This window comes from Xenopus laevis, chromosome 9_10S (genome assembly GCF_017654675.1).
Source record: "Xenopus laevis strain J_2021 chromosome 9_10S, Xenopus_laevis_v10.1, whole genome shotgun sequence".
Classification (NCBI taxonomy): domain Eukaryota; kingdom Metazoa; phylum Chordata; class Amphibia; order Anura; family Pipidae; genus Xenopus; species Xenopus laevis.
This window is the reverse complement of record NC_054388.1, coordinates 48,115,737-48,134,945: the sequence shown is the minus strand read 5'-3', so window position 1 is coordinate 48,134,945 and position 19,209 is coordinate 48,115,737. Positions and strand designations below refer to the sequence as shown.

Sequence of the window (19,209 nt, the reverse complement as noted above, 5' to 3'; positions counted from 1 at the left end):
TCTCTGTATAACTCAGCCTGCAGCCTTGCGCCTTTATATGGTCACAGAACCCCTCAGTGACTTCTTATATTTACAGTAGGGGGTACATTATCCCTTATAATACGCGTGTGATACTCAGAGTTCCCTGTATAACTCAACCTGCAGCCTTATGCCTTTATATGGTCATATAACCACTCAATTTCTTCTAATATCCTTATCATTTACAGTAACATTATTTCTTATAATACATTGGTGATTATCAGAGTTCCCTGTATAACTCACCCTGCAGCCTTCAATGACTTATTATATCCTTATAATGTACAGTAGGGGGTACACAATCCCTTATAATACATGAGTGAAACTCAGAGTTCTCTGTATAACTCAACCTGCAGCCTTGTGTCTTTATATGGTCACATAACCCTCAATTACTTCTAATATCCTTATCATTTACAGTAGGGGGGCACATTATCCCTTATAATACGAGTAATACTCTTAGAGTTCCCTGTATAACTCAACCTGCAGCCTTGTGCCTGTATATGTTCACATAACCCCTCAGTAGGGTTGCCGGGGTCGGTATTACAAATTTACCGGCAATGTAGCTGCCGGTAATTTGTAATACCATTTACAAATTCCCCTGCCCGCCGATGAAAACTTAAATTTTCGTCGGCTTCGGGCGGTGGCCCCGACCCTTTTGTGACGCTACTCCCCCATGGCCCGCCCCTTTTGTGATGCTACTCCTCATGACTCCACCCCTTTTGTGGCACCCCTCCTCGGCACTGCCCCTTTTTGCATCACACTCCGCCCCTTTCTTTTCCGCCCCCCACCATGGCCGGTAATTTTTTTATTAAAAGGTGGCAACCCTACCCCTCAGTGACTTTTAATATCCTTATAATTTACAGCAACATTATTTCGTATAATACATGAGTGATTCTCAGAGTTCCCTGTATAACTTAGTCTGCAGCTGCTTACAGATCTGATCTGACAGGAGGACTGCATCAGCACATTGATAAAGTCCTCATCCGATGGGTCTGTAGATCCTTTGGTGATTGGATTAGCTTTATTTAGACCACTGCATGGGTGGCCAAACCAGGACCAGACCTTGACAAATAAGTGTATCGCCGGCTTAACAGGAACTTACTATGTTCCAACAGTAAAACCATTTACGTATATGTCATATCACGATTCAGATATTGATTTTTTAGATGTTACATTCCATGGTAACACTATTTCTGGTTTGATTACTTCAAAGGTTTTTACTAAACCTGCAGCTGGAAATACAATATTGAGAGCAAGTAGTTGTCATCCCAAACATATTATTAATAGCATCCCCTATGGTCAATTTATTCAATACCACAGAAAAATAAGAAAAAATAAATTAAATGCTCATGGATATTCTAAAAATTTGATACAATCAGCCTACCTTGAAGCTAATAAATGGAAACGCAAAGAGTTATTACCCAATCTTTCTTTTGCTAAGAAAGACAATGATCAAGTGGGTTTTAACAATATTACATTTTCAATTTGATATTCAGTAGAATTTATTATTTGTCATATTATTAAACAATTCCTTCCTATATTATATTGTGATCCGAAGTTAAACCATATACTGCGAAACTATAAAATTAAATTCATTACTTGTAAGCCACCTGCTCTAGCTAATAAACATGTTTCCAGCATGGCAACAGCTAATTCTATTGATAAAGAAAGTTCCAATTCCGTTACAGGAAGACATTTTCAAATTATAGAAAAGTTTAAGATCCCAATAAGAGGTGGCTGAATGCTCTAGATGAAATATTTCCTACATTATTTGATACATAGTTGTATATGAATTATGTCTCTCTGTCACTCACTCCTTGACAAAGAGTCATTTTTCTAATGATTTCCAACAGCACTTTCAGGGTTTTTTTTGTAGTTCTTCTAATTGTTTCATGTATTGTTTTTTTTAAACTTTGATCCAGTAAATGGCACAGTTATCAAGTGTATAAACGTCTTATTTAGCCTATGATTAAGGGTGGTGGCAGACGTGGCTACTGGAGGAGATTAGTCACCCAGTGGCAAATCGCCTCTTCTTCAGGCAACTAAACTCCCCTAAATGCCTTCCCCCTGGCTAGAATGTAAATCGCCAGCGGGATGGCACTCGGATCGCTTTGGCTTTCCAAAGTCACCTGAAGTTTCCTCGTGAGGCAACTTTGGAAAACAATGCATTCCGAGTCATCCCGCCGGCAATTTACATTCTAGTCGGCGGGAAGGAATTTAGGACGTCTTCCACCACCCTAAGGGGTGTTCCCAAAACACGTTAGGCGTCTAGCACACAGCAGCCACTTGTTTTTAATGATACAAACATGGTGGTTTGTACTTTATGAGACAGTGTGCCCACCAACTCGTTTTTCTTTATTTATTTTTCACTTTCAATTGAGCTTCAATCCTCTGACAGATGACCTTATATTACCCATAAGCCTCTTTGGTACAATAAAGGATTCAACGTGGTTTCTCTAATGAAGAGAAGCAAAGCAGCCTCAAACCATAACCACCTCCATTCTTTAGAGTTTGTAACAGGTTCTTCTCGTTCTGTGGCCCAATAACTCCATCTTTGCTTCTCTGACTAGAACACACTGTCCCAAAAATCCTGGTTTTGCCAGGGGGTTCATGGGAAACTTTAGTCTTCCCTGAGGTTTTTTCCTAGGGAGCAAAGGTTCCTTTTGGCACATGTAGATCTCATTTGGCAGCACCATGCACTGTGCCACCAATATTGGGAAGAGCTGGGGTTCTTAGATACTTCTTTCAGCATCTTGTGTTCTGCTCTTGGATTGTTCACCTTCCAAATCCTTTTTTCTGTTCAGTTGTTTTCAGATTGTTCACCATAAACAAAATCTTTTTTATTCAATTGCTTTCCATCTTTTAGTTTTTACTTTTATCCCAAAACTGATGTTTAATGTTCGTGTCTCAACCTTGCAGCTGTGATCCAGGAGCATCTGAACTGTTACAACTTGCTACATTTAGTTGATACAATTTGTCAATACATTTCTCAGCAGCATCTTTGGAAAATTAGCAACTATTGTATCAGCTGCCTTTAATGAAACTCAGAGATTCTGTTCAGCAGGGACAAACATAACAAACGTATGAACTAAATGTATCAGTTTAGAACAGTTAAATAGTCGGCGACCCCTCCTTCTCAAAGCTGCTTTAGAAGGTGAAATATTAACCTTTACATTTCAATTTCAGTTCAGCGGCTCTCCAGTTTTGTTATTTCAGCAGCTGTCTCGTTGCTGGGGTCTTATTTGCCTTAGCAATCAGGCAGTTGTTTGAATGAGAGATGGGAATATGATGGAATATGAACAGGAGAGGGCCTGCATACAAAAGATAAGTAATAAAACTAGCAATAAAAAAAAAAAAAAAATATATATATATATATATATATATATATATATATATATATATATATATATATATATATATATATATATATATATATTTTCAGTCTCACTGAGTCTGAGTCTTGTATATACCTGGAAACAGAAGTGAACCCTTTCTACAAACATGGGTCTGGTTTAGGCAAGTTTCACCTTACTGGCTTTAGCATATTAGATATGGCAAGGACAACTGCATTATTATTCTCATATTTATTTTGTGTCCAGACACCTGGGATGGCATAAGAGGACCCTTTCCTATGACTGTACCCTTTTACATTTGGTTTCTTCTGTACATTTATGGTAAAATACTTATAGCCACACAGTGTATATATTACTATGTTTCTGTCTGATATTTTGTATATTACCATCACTGGGCCATCAAGGTTGTATAAATGATAATAGATACACTTATATATGAAGACTTTAGGGACTGTGGCGGCAAAAAGGTGCTCAAATTACTGATTTTAATATTTGCGTGCTCTATTTTTATGGCTAAATTATGTGTAATAAGGATTCCCTTTGGTGTGGTTTCGAATTTGTGGAGGATGGTGGGAGTTGTAGTGCAATTGTTTTTGCACCCCCCATTTGAAAGCAGATGTGAGTTAGAAAAAGGTGGCAAATAATTTAAAAAAATACATAATAACAACCAAGTGCAAAGTTTCTAGGAATAAGCCAATATAACATACTAAAAGTTAACAAAGGTGAACCTCCCCTTTAAGGGTTCTGAGAGGCATTATGGGAGTTGTAGGTCTACAAAACACTCTTGATTGTAGGCCCAAGCAGCCACCCACCAGCCCAATAAATAACCATATGGCAACTTACAGCAGCCCCTCTGGCATTTGCCAGAACCCACAGCTTGCCAGTCCAGGCCTGCTCTGTAACTCTTGTTTGTTAAATTATTGAAACACCCCTGTTCATTATAAAAGAATATAAAGAGTTGTGTAACTTGCCACCGCTATATAAATTAGTGACGATGATGATATAAGATCAGGACTGCCCTGATTTACATCTGACAAAACTTCTGATTCAGCCAATACAAACTGTTCCTTTGGACACCCCCACAGAAAGTTGTGATTTTCTTGCAGTGAAAGCAATAAGGACTCCATGTTTATTCAGCTCATTTGGCACAAAGAATACATCTCATCATTTGCTTGTGTCAAATTTAAGAATATTGCAGAAAAATTAGCAAAAAAGTCATTAAAAGTGAAATTACAAAAAGAATTGGATTACAGACATAATTTGATAAATAGTAGCTGCCCCCAGGTCCTGTAAGGCAGGAGTTCTGGCAACTTGCACCACCCACCCAACAGCTGAAGGCTGAACAACCAATCAGAGGATCCACTGGTCATGTGTTAAAATAATTTAGAGTCAATCATCTCGTTCCAGGTTATGTTTGTATGCTTTTAATTCCTATTCTGCCCATGTGATCACAAGGAAGAGAGGAATCCTTGCTTTGATATGAATTCTGTTATAGGCTAGGCAATACCACTCTCTTCCATTCTCTGTGGGGTGCAGAGAGGTAAGGGATAATGGTTAATAATAACATGCAGAGAAGTAAGTCTCTAGTTGGGGTGAGGTTCAGCTGGAAGAAGTGGGGGTGACTGTGTATAATATAAGGCTGCAGAGCCACTGGTGGGAGGGATTATGTATAATGCAGGACTGCAGGGTAACTAGGGGAGGAGTTTGCGTTTAATGCAGGATTGTGTGTAATGCAAGACTACAGAGTCACTATCAGATCACACATTTACTGTTCCTGGGAGAAGTGCACTTTGCTTTGGAACTGGATATACTTTGCACATCTAACTTGGCACCTTCCTTTTCAAGCAAGTCTGATACCATCTTTCTGACTGGCTTGAGAAGTTATACTTAAGTTAAAAAGCAAGATGGCAGAAAGACAAAGACTTGAAGGCATTCTGTCAGTGCAACATTTACTTGGTCCCTTATTTATGTACAATTTAGAGAGAGGTTTGGGCACCGGACTTGTAATACGGATCAGGCCCTCTTTTAGGTGGAAATTTTATTAAGCCACCAGTAAACAAGGTGACCACTGGGAGCCAAAGGTCCAGTTTACTGGTATTTGGAAGAGTCATGCCATACACCACTGGCTTTAATAATGAGGCAGAGAGGAACAATTAAGCCTGTGCCATTCTCCATAGCCACTCTGAGGCACTTTTGCGCACAGTGCCCTCACATAAATGCAGCTGATACATGCTGTGATTCTACTGTGTGCAAATAGGTTCGGTTAAGCCATTATTCTCCTGTTTAACCCTCCCAGCACATCTTGTTGGGTGCCTGAACTGAGGTCACATCTTACTGAAACACTCCTTGGCATTTGTCCACATTTGGATACCCTGCAAACACAAAAACACAAGAATACAAAGAGCTTGGTTAAACACATATAGAACGCCATTTCCAAACATGTTTGAGCACGGAGTAAAATGTAAATAAAATGAGAATGGAATGATTTCAAATCATTAAATCCTATGTTTAAAGGTTCACCTTTAAATGTACATACTAAATGCACTAAATATAAGAATGTCTGAGACATTTTACAATTGGTCTTTATTCTTTATCATCTGTGGATATTTAGTTATTTAAGCTCTATGTTCAGCTGTTCTTCAGCTTGGAATTTCAACAATGATCTGCTTGCTAGGGTCCAAGTTACCATAGCAACCAGGAAGTGGTTTGAATGCGAGACTAGAATATGAATAGTGGGTGGCCTGAATAGAAAGATAAGACTAACAAAACAACAACAATGAAATTGTAGCCTCACAAAGCAACTGTTTATGGGCTACCAGGGTCAGTGAAGTCCAACTGAAAGGTTGCAAAGAACTGGGCAATCTATAGCATGCCACAAGTTATCTTGAAGATGAACCACTCCTTTAATTGCAAATAGTATAAAGACAATACATCCCTATTGGTGTAAGTTTTTGTTGAACTGATATCTCAATTGGCTACAGGCTCTTTGCCAGGGATGGGCTGCAGCTAGGGTTGCCACCTGGCCATTATTTTACCAGCCTGGCCAGTAAAAATGGTGGTTGATCACAATGTTATTAATAGGGAAAAAATATATGTGGGAAGGCCGGTAAAAGAAAAAAGAACTGTTAAATCGATACGTACACGTTCCTCTAAAAAATAGTAGGAATGTGTCAGTTTTAAGAAGTTGCTGCAGCCAGAAAATTTTCCCTGAAAGCCCTCCCTCAACCCTGCGAACCTGCTTTGACCTGACCTTCCGACTCTGCTATAAGATCTTCTGAACATTTTCAGGACAGCTTTGAGGGGGGCTTTCAAGGAAAATATTCCAGGTGCAGCAACTACTTGATACTGACACGTTCCTATGACAGCTTTAAGAAGGCGTTGGATTGCTTTTTAGCAAGTGAGGGAATACAGGATTATGGGAGATAGCTCATAGTACAAGTTGATCCAGGGACTAGTCTAATTAGCATCTTGAGAGTCAGGAAGACATTTTTTCATCCTGAGGCAAAGGGAAGATGTTTCAAATTGTGTTTTTTGCCTTCCTCTGGATCAACTAGCAGTTAGGCAGGTTACATATAGGACTGAACTTGACGGATGTGTCTTTTTTCAACCTTATTTACAATGCTACTATATCAGATGCTTAAACTGAGAAATGCTATTGATTCCTACAAAATATCTGCTCATTTTGAATTTAATGCCAGCAACACTATTCCAAGTTGGGACAGGAGCAACAAAAAAGCATGGAAAAGTTGTGTAATGCTCTCAGAAGTAAAGATGGGGCAAGGTACCCCACTCAGTGACACTATAGGTGAGGGGTAAGTATTGCAACAAGGCCAAAAGCCAATACTGGATGGCTCCAGCAAATGTGACAGATTATGTATATATCAGTTTGGTTTTTATTTTTCATTCTATTATTTTGTTGCCTTCCTTTCCATTAATTATACCTTCTAAATTATAAATGTATGTTCTGCTCATCTGCTGTTAACATTGTCCCTAAGCGTCTTGTTTTCACTTGTGGATTTCCTACCCCTTTCTCATGTATTTTATTATTATTATTTATCCCGGTCACTGTTCTTCATCACTTTTTCACATCTTCCTCTATCTGCTTTGTGCTCTCCGCCTTAGCTGCTTTCAGTGCTACTCTTTTGTTGTTGCCTTTTGTCCCTTCCCATTTCTTGTGACTATGTGGAAAATTTTCCCTATAGATCTGCCTTTCACAATCATAAACTCCAGAATAAAGAATCACAGTAGCACTGCTGCTTGGAGAAATATCTGCATGCAAGAAGCAGCTCATGTTGATTATAGTAAACAGAGAAAAGCTAAAGAGGAAATAATAGCACAAACCTTTTTGCACATGCTGATCTGCATGGCAGCATAACTGATTAGGGCCTCTTTTAAGTCTTGGTCCTTCTGCTCCTTAAATCGCTCCACCTCCAGCCAGGCATTCCTCACAAACTCTCTGTTAACCAATTATCACAACGTTCAGGGATTTTATAGCCACTTCTGTAATCTGCACTGTGTACATACAGCAAGGATCATATTCACTACCCCCCAGCATTCTTTCCAGAAAACTGATAAAAAATACGTACAGTCCTATCTTGCTCTAAAATAACAATTCTAATACGACACAGGAGGTGGAAGGCCTGGGAAAAAGGGCCTGGGGAGAACACCACCCTCATTCAACCTACCTGCTTTCCTCATTCCTGGTCTTTAATTGTTCCTCCCCTTCTTCTATTTGCTCTTCTAATAGTTTTATCTTGATTTCTCTCTGCTCTGGGGTCTCTTGCCCAAACAGCTTGCTGGTCATTCCCTTAAGTGAGAAGGTTTTCACAGTCTGCAAGAAAAGCCAGTGCTCAGAGTGACAATGATGAAACAGGAGAATAAGCCGCCTTTGTATTTCTGCTGTGTTTATTCCACACCAAAATCTCATAACATAATGGTTATACATCTCCAACATATTTTCTTCAGAGAGAACCTGTTGGGATCAATTATGTTCCTGTCCCAAATATTGTGACCAATAATTTGAGAGGCACCTACCCCTGTCGCCAGCTCCTCACACTGCTGTTTTTTTGACTGGAGATCCAGTGCAGACATTTCCAGGTCATACTGCATGAGTTCGTGTTTCCTGCACACGGTCCTGAAACCACAACCACAAATCCATAGGCACACGTCCCCTTTTGGTTCACCTCCCCTTTTAGATATCAAAGCAGGAAATGCTTTATCTGCACTGTTACCTTCACATGAGATGGCTACTGGAGGTGGCAAAATAGGGAGCTGTCTGAGAAGTGAGCCTAGCACCCCCCCCAATGAATGATACTTCCCCATAGGTTGAGAAATAACTCATATTACTATGTGGAAGTAAGCACATTAGAAAAAAGATTGTACCTCAGAGCTTCTGCGTAGAATAAATATTCTTTCAGCTGATCTGCATAATGCTCTTCCTCTTCCAGGATATCATCAATAGATCCTGCGTATCTGGAGAGCAAAAGTTACATTCAAATTAGTGTCATTCCATTAGGAATCAGTGCTGCCTCTAAACAAACTCAACAGTCTGTTCTATTTCCAAAAGACGAATAGTCAGGCAAGCCCCATGGAGATATACAGGGAAAAGCAGAGCTCTCAATTATTGGCGCCCCCATCACTGAACCCTCCATCTGAAGGGGGTTCAAATTAATAACCCTGGGCCGTAGCAACGAGTAGATGGAAGCCTAATGAAAAACAAAATGCCCCAAGTAGGGGTCATGCCCCTGAACTACACAAATATTCTGCCATACAAGGTGTCCAAACATCGGCCAGTACCCTGCAAGCCTTCGCTATTCACACTTTTGTCTCTTAACGCCCCCCCAAGGGCAGCCTTGAGGAAAATTGAGCTTCAGCCTGGCCACATTAGAAATGCCAGTCACTTCAAAAGCAGTATGTATTGCTGTTCCTGAGAAGTACAAAATAAATATACTAACTTTTGAAGAGAAAAACTGCACACAGAAATTAAATGTAGAGAAACCAAAAGGGCAGTGCAGATGCACCAAACACTGACAGCATAGAAAGCGGTAATCCATCAACATGAAATAGGGATAAAGATACTCTAGTCTACAACAATAAAAGTAAAAAAAATCTTTATTTAAAAATCATTAAAAAAACATCACCATCGCCACCTTCCCATCTGGAGATGATGATATTTTTAATGATGTTATAAAGATTTTTTATTTTTGTTTTATTTGCCTATTTGAAGGGACACATTAAAAGGAAGATCCAACACATTCAATACTGCAGTTTCACTACTCACACGTCCATATGATGCCCAGCGCTCTGCAGCCCGTCCCCCATCTCCCTCTCGATTGCACTCCATTCACTGGGGACACAAGAGAGGTCAGGTCACATTGGTTTAATAATCTGAGGAGCTTCATAGTGCAGAATTCTACACTGACGGATACATGTAAACAAACTGTTTTTGCCGTGTGGCCTCCTGTCATGCATAAACGTCTTATGTTATTTCACTTTTTTGCCTCTTCGCATCATTGTTCATTATTCCTGTCAGGCTTAGTTAGTCACCAGAGCAATGTACAAATGTATCTGTTTATTTTTGTAAGTATATATAGCTTGATCATTTAATATACTACCAGACTTCATTCAGCACCCACCAGTTTGAGTGCGGAACCTTTTAGCCTTTGTCTTATCTTTAGACTTTATACTTATCTTGTGTTTTCTTCAAAAGACAGTGAGATGGTAACACAGACAGACACAGAGCCAATTCCATTCTGATCTGGTTCTTCCTCTCATTTCTGTACCATTTGCTTACAAATATATGCACCTGTGCTCATCTTTCCTAACCTTCTTGAAGACATAACACTTGCACCCCTTCTCGCATACACAATGCCCCTCAAACACTCATTTCCACCTACAAACACAATGCCCTTTGGCTTCACCCCCTGTAGACCTTTCCACTGCCATTACACCCACAGTCAGCCAGCCCTGCACACGGAGAACCTGCAAATTCACAAACTATGTGCCATATTCAAATACAGATTTTCCAGGTAGAGAAATATAAAAAATCTGCCTCCTACCAACCTGAACACTCGGCCATAGTTCCCATGGACTTTGTACACACCGTACAGTCGGTCGGCCACCCTCTGTATGGAAGAACAGCAAACAATGAAAAGCTGCAGCTCACAAGGAGGACTATTGGCTGGACATACATACAGAGAGGACTAAGGGCCAGACATACAGAGAGTCTGTCTCATGCAGCAGACAGATACAAAATCATAGACACTACTCCATCAGTAATAGATCAGGAGACACTTACGGCTCTGACCCGCAGGAGATGAGAGATGACTGACTGCAGCTCGTCGCTGTAATGTTTCAGTTCTGTAAACCTCCTGAGGGAACAAGAAATGTTTATAGTGAGATGGGGGTTAGGAGACAGCACACACACAAGTGCCTACAGAATAGACACCCCTGCCACAAATAAAGTCAATGTTAATGTGTGTATTGGGCAACGGAGGAGATAAGCAGAAATGTTCCTGATTTATCAGTCTGCTCCATATTACCTATAACCCACATATACTATCTGATCCCTAGTTCCTGTGTTTCCCATCTGCTCCCTATAACCCACATCTCCTACCTGATCCCTAGTAAATGTGTCAGTTGTCTGCTATTACCCACATTACGCATCTGCTTTGTTAACAATAAAGTGTTAATATTAACAGAATCATTCTGTGGTTTGAATATGCTCTTACACCTTGTTATCAGCAGAAATACCACACTCACAGAACATATCAATACTCACTTGTCTGGGTTTCTAACCCGAAATGTGGCATTTAGTGATTTGAGCCTGGAGTCAGCCTAAAAAAAAAATATATAAAATTGCTAGTAAAGTTGCTGGAGACAAAAAGTTTTTATAATATATCCCAGAACCCAGAAAACAGCAGCCCCCACCCAGTATGCCTGCCATGGATATGTAAGGACATAGGGCTCTCTGCTGAGAAGGAAGTGGTGTAAATACAAAGAAAATTCCACTACACTGCCCCTGGTACTATGGGCAATCAGTAATGGGGGGGGGCACACAAATACAGATCAGCAAATTGCTGTACTCACCTTAAGCTGCAGTCCAGCCTCATTAAGCAACTCCTTCCAGCCAGTTTCCTATAAAACACAGAAGTTAGTCTTAGCTAAACATGATCCTGACACCCCAGCGCTGCAACTGAGCAGGTAGAGGCATCACTTATCTTGTATTTTCTTCAAAAGATGATTTCTTCAAAAGTGCTGATTTCCAGACTGCCAAATGCTAGAGAGTAAAATTCTGCTGATTAGTCAAAATTTACCTGGTTTAGAAAGGAATAGAAAACTTCATCATGACTCAGGACAGGATGGGAAGCAACTCGCAGAAGGAAATTTTCCAAGCCAATTCTCCGCCGCTCCACAAAATCAGGGTCCATATTATCAGCAGACAGTTTGTGCCACACAAATTCAGCCTGTTCAATGGGAGGGATAGTAAGGTTTATCTCTGCAGATCCAGCTACTACTTATGAAGTGGGACAGCTATCCTGGGTCACAAGCGTGAGGCAGTACCACAACAATAATTAACCAATAATCACTTTACCATCATCAGCCAGCAATTTGTGTAATAACCTTTCGTATTCCTACACTCACTAGGGAGGTTTTTCTATGAAAGGTGAGAAAGTTGGGTATATCCATATGTAGTTCAGCTACATCTCTCAATGCCCAAAAACAGACGGTGGTAGAACAATAAGCGCTAGCTATGATAAGGAGGATTAGTGCAATGAATAGGAGTCCAGCTAAGATAATTCTGCATTAGCCCCTGTGAGAGGCAGCAAGGAGGTACCACAGTCAGGGCAAGCAATAAAGCATATGTCAGTAAAAATAAGTCAGGTAGGGCAGAGGGCAAAATTGCCAGTAAATGCCACAATGTTACCATAGCTTACCCTTTTCTCTGGTAATGGTGGCACGACCACAAAGGGATAACTGACACATAGGTAGTTCCGAAGCAATTCAAACTCGCTGTACCGCCTCCATAGCGTGTCATGGGGGGAATTCTGCAGCTCTGATTGGCCATCCAATGACCTGAACACACACAAATGCACAGTAAGAACATATTCTAGTACATATTGTATGTGGGGCCCACAGGGTTGTAGCACCCCAGGTGGCTCACAGTCAGGCACCGTGACTGAATCCAAAGGTCCATTTAAATTCAGTCGAATTCTCTGGCCAAGGGAATGCTGGGTTGGGAGTATCACAGCAATTAGTGCTCCCTACTCTGTATATGGCAGCACTGCAGTAAGAGGGTGCCAGCTGATAACATCTGTATGGACAGGACGACACAAACGCTGGAGCATCTTCACTATACACTGTCCCAGACTGAGGGGCCATTTGATGGTGCTGTACTGTGCCAGTTTGCTAGGCAAATATAGATAAACAGCATCATGAAGCAACAACAACAATTCCTGTAGCATTCCTCTCCAACTGCTTCACCGGCCTCTGCATGCCAATCCTCAAATGCTTATTCATTAGAAACAGACACCACATAAATATTTCCGCTGAAGGAAAGATAAATAATGTGGATTCAACTCACAAAATGCCACACAACTTCTGCCTAAACAGTGACAAATACAAAAACAAAAAATCAAGCATTTTGGTACACAAAGAGGTAGGTCACCTTTAGTTTTTTAGTTATTTGCCTTCTTCTTCTGCCTCTTTCCAGCTTTCAAATGGGTCAATGACACCAGCAGCCACATGGAACTCCAATATTATTGTTAAAGTTACTTTTTATTCATTATTTTTGTGTTCAGGCCTCTGCTGTTTGTCTCTCATTCACACCACTCCTGGTTGCTAGGGTAATATAGACCCTAGCAACTAAAAGGTTCTAGAATTCCAAACTGGAGAGCTGCTGAACTAAAAGCAAAATCAGTTTTTGGAAGCGCTGACGATTTTCTGGCATAACGTGCCACTTTTTGGGCTCGCGGCTTGCCCCATGAATACATATAGCATGACAGATAGTGCCCCCTTCATGTCCTATGAGTGCATGTCACACACGGTCCCTTACCTGGTCTCAATCAGATATGCTGTGTAGGTCTCCTGCATGCTCACTGCATTCTTTCCAGTCCGTTTTTCAGCTTCAGCAATGCTGATTTCAAGTTTCTTCAATAAACAATTTTCATCTGGCATCTGAGCAGAGAGGCAGAAGGAAATGTAAATTAGGGGGGGGGGCATGTGGCCTTTAATATAAGCATGATATAATCTTTATGGAGAATTAAATGGGTTTTTGTTATGTTTTACTACCTGTTCCTACCTGCCCCTGTACTCGGGATACTTTACCCCTACCTTCTCCCGGCTGCAGTCTGTGACTCGTAAGGCAAAGTCACTCACTTATGGTGTTTATTAGGGCAAAACCATCACAGCAAATCACATCTAAGCATAAAAGATGATTTTAAGACTTTTATATCAAACGACAGCATACCTCATGACAGCCACTCACACATTTTGCATCATTAGGCACTTCATAAGAGAAAGTGTTGCTGCACGAAGTCATATTCCTTTTATAGCAAAGTTAAGAAGTATCTATTCACTTTGCTATAATAGGGCGCACCTAGAGTGTGCTAAGACTATACAAAAATATTGAAGTGGGAAAGACACACTTTGTAGATAGGGAATTCACTATATTAAAATTTAACTTTTATTGGTTTTACTTTAAAATTTTGAATGCCAGCATTGTGTTAAATTGTAGAGATTCCCACATACATGCACAAGTCTAATTATCTTGGTTTGAAGACAGATTTTAATCCAAGACTTATTTCAACTTTAATTGGCCGCATGATGAAAGCCTGCAATCAGGCATATATGCTGTATGATAATTATATAATTAATTATCAGGTATTACTAGCATAACCGCTCCCACACCCAAAAAAACTGATAACTGCTAATGGGTCCTTTGAATATTTCATAAATAAGCGATATATAGGAGTGGATACTACTTATCTCATCACTTTCCATCAACCATACTCATATGTATTCACCTAAATATGTTTCCCCTTATACATAAAAGGAAACATTTTATGTAAAAAAACAAGAATGTACCAGTGCATTTAACTCTTTGAGATATAGAAGGATGAGACTGAAAAAGTTGTGTTTCTGGTTACTTTATTGAAATTTCTGAAAAATCCCTACTAGTCCCGCCCATCTGTTGCACTTCCTGCCCCCTGAATTCTCTATGAATTCTGAATTCTGGCTGTGCAGGGGAGTCGGTAGCACTCAGCTAGGCTGACCTGATGGGGAACTGAAGCCTGTCTTTGCTTGTGTGACTACAGGGCTGTGATTGGCTATCCCCTCCTACAGTGCTTCTGGCAGGGAATGTAAGGACACGCCCAACCTTCATTTGAAATACGGACAGGGACCATCTATAGGTTCAATAAAGGGGCCCTTTTTAAAGATAGTATTAATTTTTAGCATAATGTGAAACCAACATTCTATATTATTCATAATTGCCTGCAAAATTAGGGGTTTTGTGGTTTGGCCTATATGTGTCCTTTAACACTGGTCCCCCCCAGAAGATTACATAGATTAACAGATCAGTGGGAGAGTATGTCAATAATGTATTTGGCAGGCCAAGGGTTACCTCAGCACAAAAGGTGCTTACTATTTACCCAGAAAAGCGCAGCACATAGCCACATGCTAACAGTAGTGTTTATTTTTAAAGCGTTCATGATGACTTTCCCTCGGGAGCTTGTCTGCTACTTAGCCACTCACCCTCCCTACAGGCTACAGAAACTAAATCAATGCAGCTGATTGCAATACCATTGAGTTTCCTTTGAGAGCATGTTTATTACCCAGCCATTTAGCACAACATGCTTTCCCTACACTTAATCAAAATGGCATGAAGATGCGCATTTCACTAATGCTTCAGGGCTAAATACTACCCTATCTACACAGTGGGGTATATTTATCAAAGAGTGAAGTTAATAGTGAAGTTCCGCCACTAGAGTGAGATTCCACCACTTTCCATTCATTTCTATGGGATTTTTAAAGGCGTATTTATCAAAGGGTGAACTTTCACTTTCACCCATTGATAAATATGCCTTTCAAAATCCCATAGAAATGAATTGAGAGCTGCGGAATTTCACTCTAGTGGCGGAACTTCACTCTTTGATAAATTTACCCCAGTGTGTCTTAAGCTGGCCATAGATGTAAAGATCTTTAAAAGATCTTTTCTTTATTGGGAGACCACGATTATCACCAATCGATTGTTTAAATGTACGATTTGTCCATCAACTAAAAAGACCATTTGAAGTGATATTGCCGGGAAAACTGAGGGTAGCTGTCTGCTTGGCCCTGCAAACATAGATAGATTGCACTGGGACCGATAAAGATTTTTTTAACCTGGCCAATCAATTTTCTGACAGATGGCTGAAAAATCGTTCATCGGCAAAGAAAAATCTTTGCGTCTATGGGGACCTTTACCCTCCTTAATATTTTTGTATAATCCTTTTATACTTGCATCATTACTTGCAACCTACCATGGGTAGGTTGGCACTTTCACTCTACCTTGTCGTCTCACTCGAGGGGGGTCTCCATAATAATACGTCTGCCATTTGAGGTTCTGAAACTCCACCTAGACCATTATGGCAGATTCCTGATTTTACACGACCTTATTGCCAACAAACCCATCCTATTGGTCAATTTATATATGCCGCCATTTGCAGTGTCAATCCTAGATTTATTGGTGACTAAACTGTCTGAATTTACCCATAGCCCCCTCTGTATTTTGGGTGATTTTAACTGCTGCTTGATCCCATCTTTGGATAAACTCAGCCCTGACCCCCATACCTTCACTAAGCTCACTACATGGGCTGAGGCCTTACAACCCTTGGAGGTGGAAATACCCACTCCAAAAAACCTTTTCCTGTCACTCCCCAACACACAAAACCTTTTCAAAAATTGATCTGGCCCTAGTATCTCATGAGCTCTTACCTGTAATTAACCAAATTCAGTACCTACCTCAATCCCTGTCCGACCATTCCCCACTCCAGCTCAACCTACACTGGACTCCGGAGGCCTCAGATAAATTGTGGCACCTGAGTCCCCTCTGGCTCAAAAACACTACAGTGGCCGAGGCGAATGCTCAGGCGTATGGGGACTACTGGGCCCACAATGCGGGGGTCTACCTCTCCCCTGATTTCATGGGATGCCTCTAAAGCTATCATGAGAGGAGCGCTTATGGGAGCAATTTCACAAGCGAGAAAGGATACTCTAGAACAGGTGAACACATACACAGAACCATACCACCACCACCTATGCTGAACTCTTAAATGCACAAAACTCTCTCTCTAGAGCAGTGATCCCCAACCAGTAGCTTGTGAGCAACATGTTGCTCTCCAACCCTTGATTGTTGCTCCCAGTGGCCTCAAAGCAGGGGCTTATTTTTGAATTCCAGGCATGGAGGCAAGTTTTGGTTGCATAAAAACCAGATGTACTGCCAAATAGAGCCTCCCGTAGGCTGCCAGTCCAAATAGCCAATCACAGACCTTATTTGGTACCCCAGGAACTTGTTTCATGCTTGTGTTGCTCTCCAGCTCTTTTGACATCTGAATGTTTCTCACGGGTGAAAAAGGTTGGGGACCCCTGCTCTAGAGCTTCCATATCTCTAAATAGGAAAGCCTTTATCAGAACCAACGTATCTTTGACCAAAGTGATAAAAACAGTAATCAGAGCAACTTGTCCTGAAATATCTAGAAACATTACAAAGTGCTTTTGATAGCAATTCCCTACCATCATCATTTACAGAGGCCCTTACAGTTGTTATCCCTAAACCGGGAAAAGACAACTCGTTGCTCTTCATACCGCCCTATATTTAAGTTTGCAACTTAAAAATCCAATTTAACCTTAGCAACTTGGTAACAAGTCAGATTTTTTTCTGTTTAAAACAATAGGCAAAAGTTTTTTCAGCACAACCACTTGGAGGAAATAGTATCAGGAAATGGTAAACTTAGAAAACAGAAAGCTTACTGGGGTGGGGGAGATTAGTATAAAGGAATCCTGGGGCTGAGTATTGGGGGCAGTACTGGAATTATTGGAAGGTATTTTGGGGGGCAGTAATGTTATTACAGGGAGAAAAGTATAATGGGGGACAAGACTTAACATGGAGGCAGAAGTTGGCATTACTGGATGGTTTTATTGGAGGCAGTAATATTCTTGGGAGGCAAGGCTATTACATTAAAGCTGGCCATAGACGCAAAGATCTGATTATACGAATCGAGGATTAGTGCGATTTTTGGACCGTGTGTGGAGAGTCCTGACATTTTTCGTCCAGCGGAGATCGGTCGTTTGGTTGATCGGACAGGTTAAAAGATTTCTGTCGGCTGCCGATAATATCTCTGCGTGTATTGCCAATCATACGATTTTCAGTGGGAGACTGTCACTAGCTTTGGTCGGACATAACTTTCGTACGATTGCTGTCAGGGGCAGAACATCGGCTGATCTGTTCTTTTACTACTTTATTTGATCGGAATGGTTAGTGGCAGGTCGGGAGATGGGGAAGTCCGATCGTATATTGATTCGTACGATCAGATCTTTGCGTCTGTGGACAGCTTTAAGATGGATGTATGAATTAATGAATGACAGGAGGGGGAGTATTACTAGAGGGTATTTTTGTGGGAAATAATGTTATTGGGGACTATAGTATAATGGGGGAGAAGTAACATTACATGGGAGTAGCAGTAGGAATTGTAGGCTATTGTGGGGTCCATAATGTTATTAGGAGTAGAAGAGTATAATGCAAGGACAGTGATATTTCACAAGGACAGAAATTACTGGAGGGCATTATGGCGGTGGTAAGATTATTGGGAGAAGAGTATAATAGGGGACAGCAACATTACATGGGACAGCAATGGGAAATACTGAAGGGTATTAGATAGAGGGCAGTGATTTTATGGGGGGGGAGGAGTATAAAGGGGACAGTGACATTGCAGGTGGGGGATCAGTAGGAATTACTGTACATTACAATGGGGAGAGTATTTAACAAGTGGGGGATCAGTAGGAATTACTGGAGAGTATTAGGGGGTAGTGATGCTATTGGAGAAGAGGAGAATATTGGGGGACAGTGACATTATATGGAGGCAGTAGCAGGAAATACTGGAGGGTATTATTAATGGAAGTAATATTTCTGGGGGGCGGGGTAAGGGCATTACATTTAGGAAGGTTGTATGAATGACAGGTGGGTGAGTTGTTATTGATTGGGGAGAGGGAGGGAGTAGACAGACTCGACCAATGCCTCTACTGGTGTGGTGAAGAGAGAAAAGAGACAGGCAACAGTTAAGTACGTGCCCCCGCACCTCAACAATCCTGACCGGGGCGGGCCTTTTACTATCCCCGCCGCTCTCTCCCTCCGGGTCCCCGGACTCGAACATCTCGGGCTCTTGATCAGCTGACACCCCGCCCTGAGTCAAACACACTTCCGGAACCCACAGCCTTGAGGCATCCCCTTTTTCCGATGGCAAATCCTCCAATCCTGCTTTCGCTTCCGGCTTCAACTTGGCCGTGGACTCCATAGCGATTGCACAAGGCAGGGGGCGCATGCGCAAAGCGGTACGCGGCGTTCTGTATTGTCACATGACATACAAACTCTGTGACTGGCTAACACAGTACAACTTTACATGACATATGCTAAGCTTGTGTCCCAGAATGCATCTGGTGTGACATAGGGCTAGTGACTGCTGTAGATGGGTCGGAGCACACTTCCCAACACTTTGGAAATAGAAAGAGGGACAAAAAAAGATTTGATGCGTGTGACGCCCGTTTTTTGTAACCCTCCTAATTACCATGTTCGTTTTACAAAATT

At 41.1% G+C, this 19,209-nt stretch overlaps 1 protein-coding gene across 1 annotated transcript; it reads right to left on the bottom strand.

Annotated features, from left to right (window-relative positions):
- Nucleotides 1–4,474: 4,474 nt before the first annotated feature.
- On the bottom strand, nt 4,475–18,956 carry snx4.S (sorting nexin 4 S homeolog). The gene is made up of 14 exons (XM_018238651.2): nt 18,704–18,956; nt 13,423–13,544; nt 12,305–12,443; nt 11,684–11,833; nt 11,457–11,504; nt 11,149–11,204; nt 10,666–10,738; nt 10,431–10,492; nt 9,649–9,714; nt 8,751–8,840; nt 8,403–8,502; nt 8,054–8,199; nt 7,710–7,824; nt 4,475–5,740 (listed from the first exon to the last, which is right to left on the bottom strand). The coding sequence occupies exons 1-14, from the start codon at nt 18,944–18,946 to the stop codon at nt 5,693–5,695; spliced, it is 1,458 nt and encodes a 485-aa protein (XP_018094140.1). The 5' UTR covers nt 18,947–18,956; the 3' UTR covers nt 4,475–5,692.
- Between the last annotated feature and the right edge of the window lie 253 nt (nt 18,957–19,209).

Excerpts from the sequence above, each read along its gene's own strand:
- snx4.S (XM_018238651.2), bottom strand. The coding sequence starts at position 18,946 with ATGCGCCCCCTGCCTTGTGCAATCGCTATGGAGTCCACGGCCAAGTTG. Across the intron at positions 11,205-11,456 it reads AGGCTGGACTGCAGCTTAAG|GCTGACTCCAGGCTCAAATC; the intron begins GTGAGTACAGCA and ends TTTTTTTTTTAG. Across the intron at positions 10,493-10,665 it reads ATCTCCTGCGGGTCAGAGCC|AGGGTGGCCGACCGACTGTA; the intron begins GTAAGTGTCTCC and ends TCTTCCATACAG.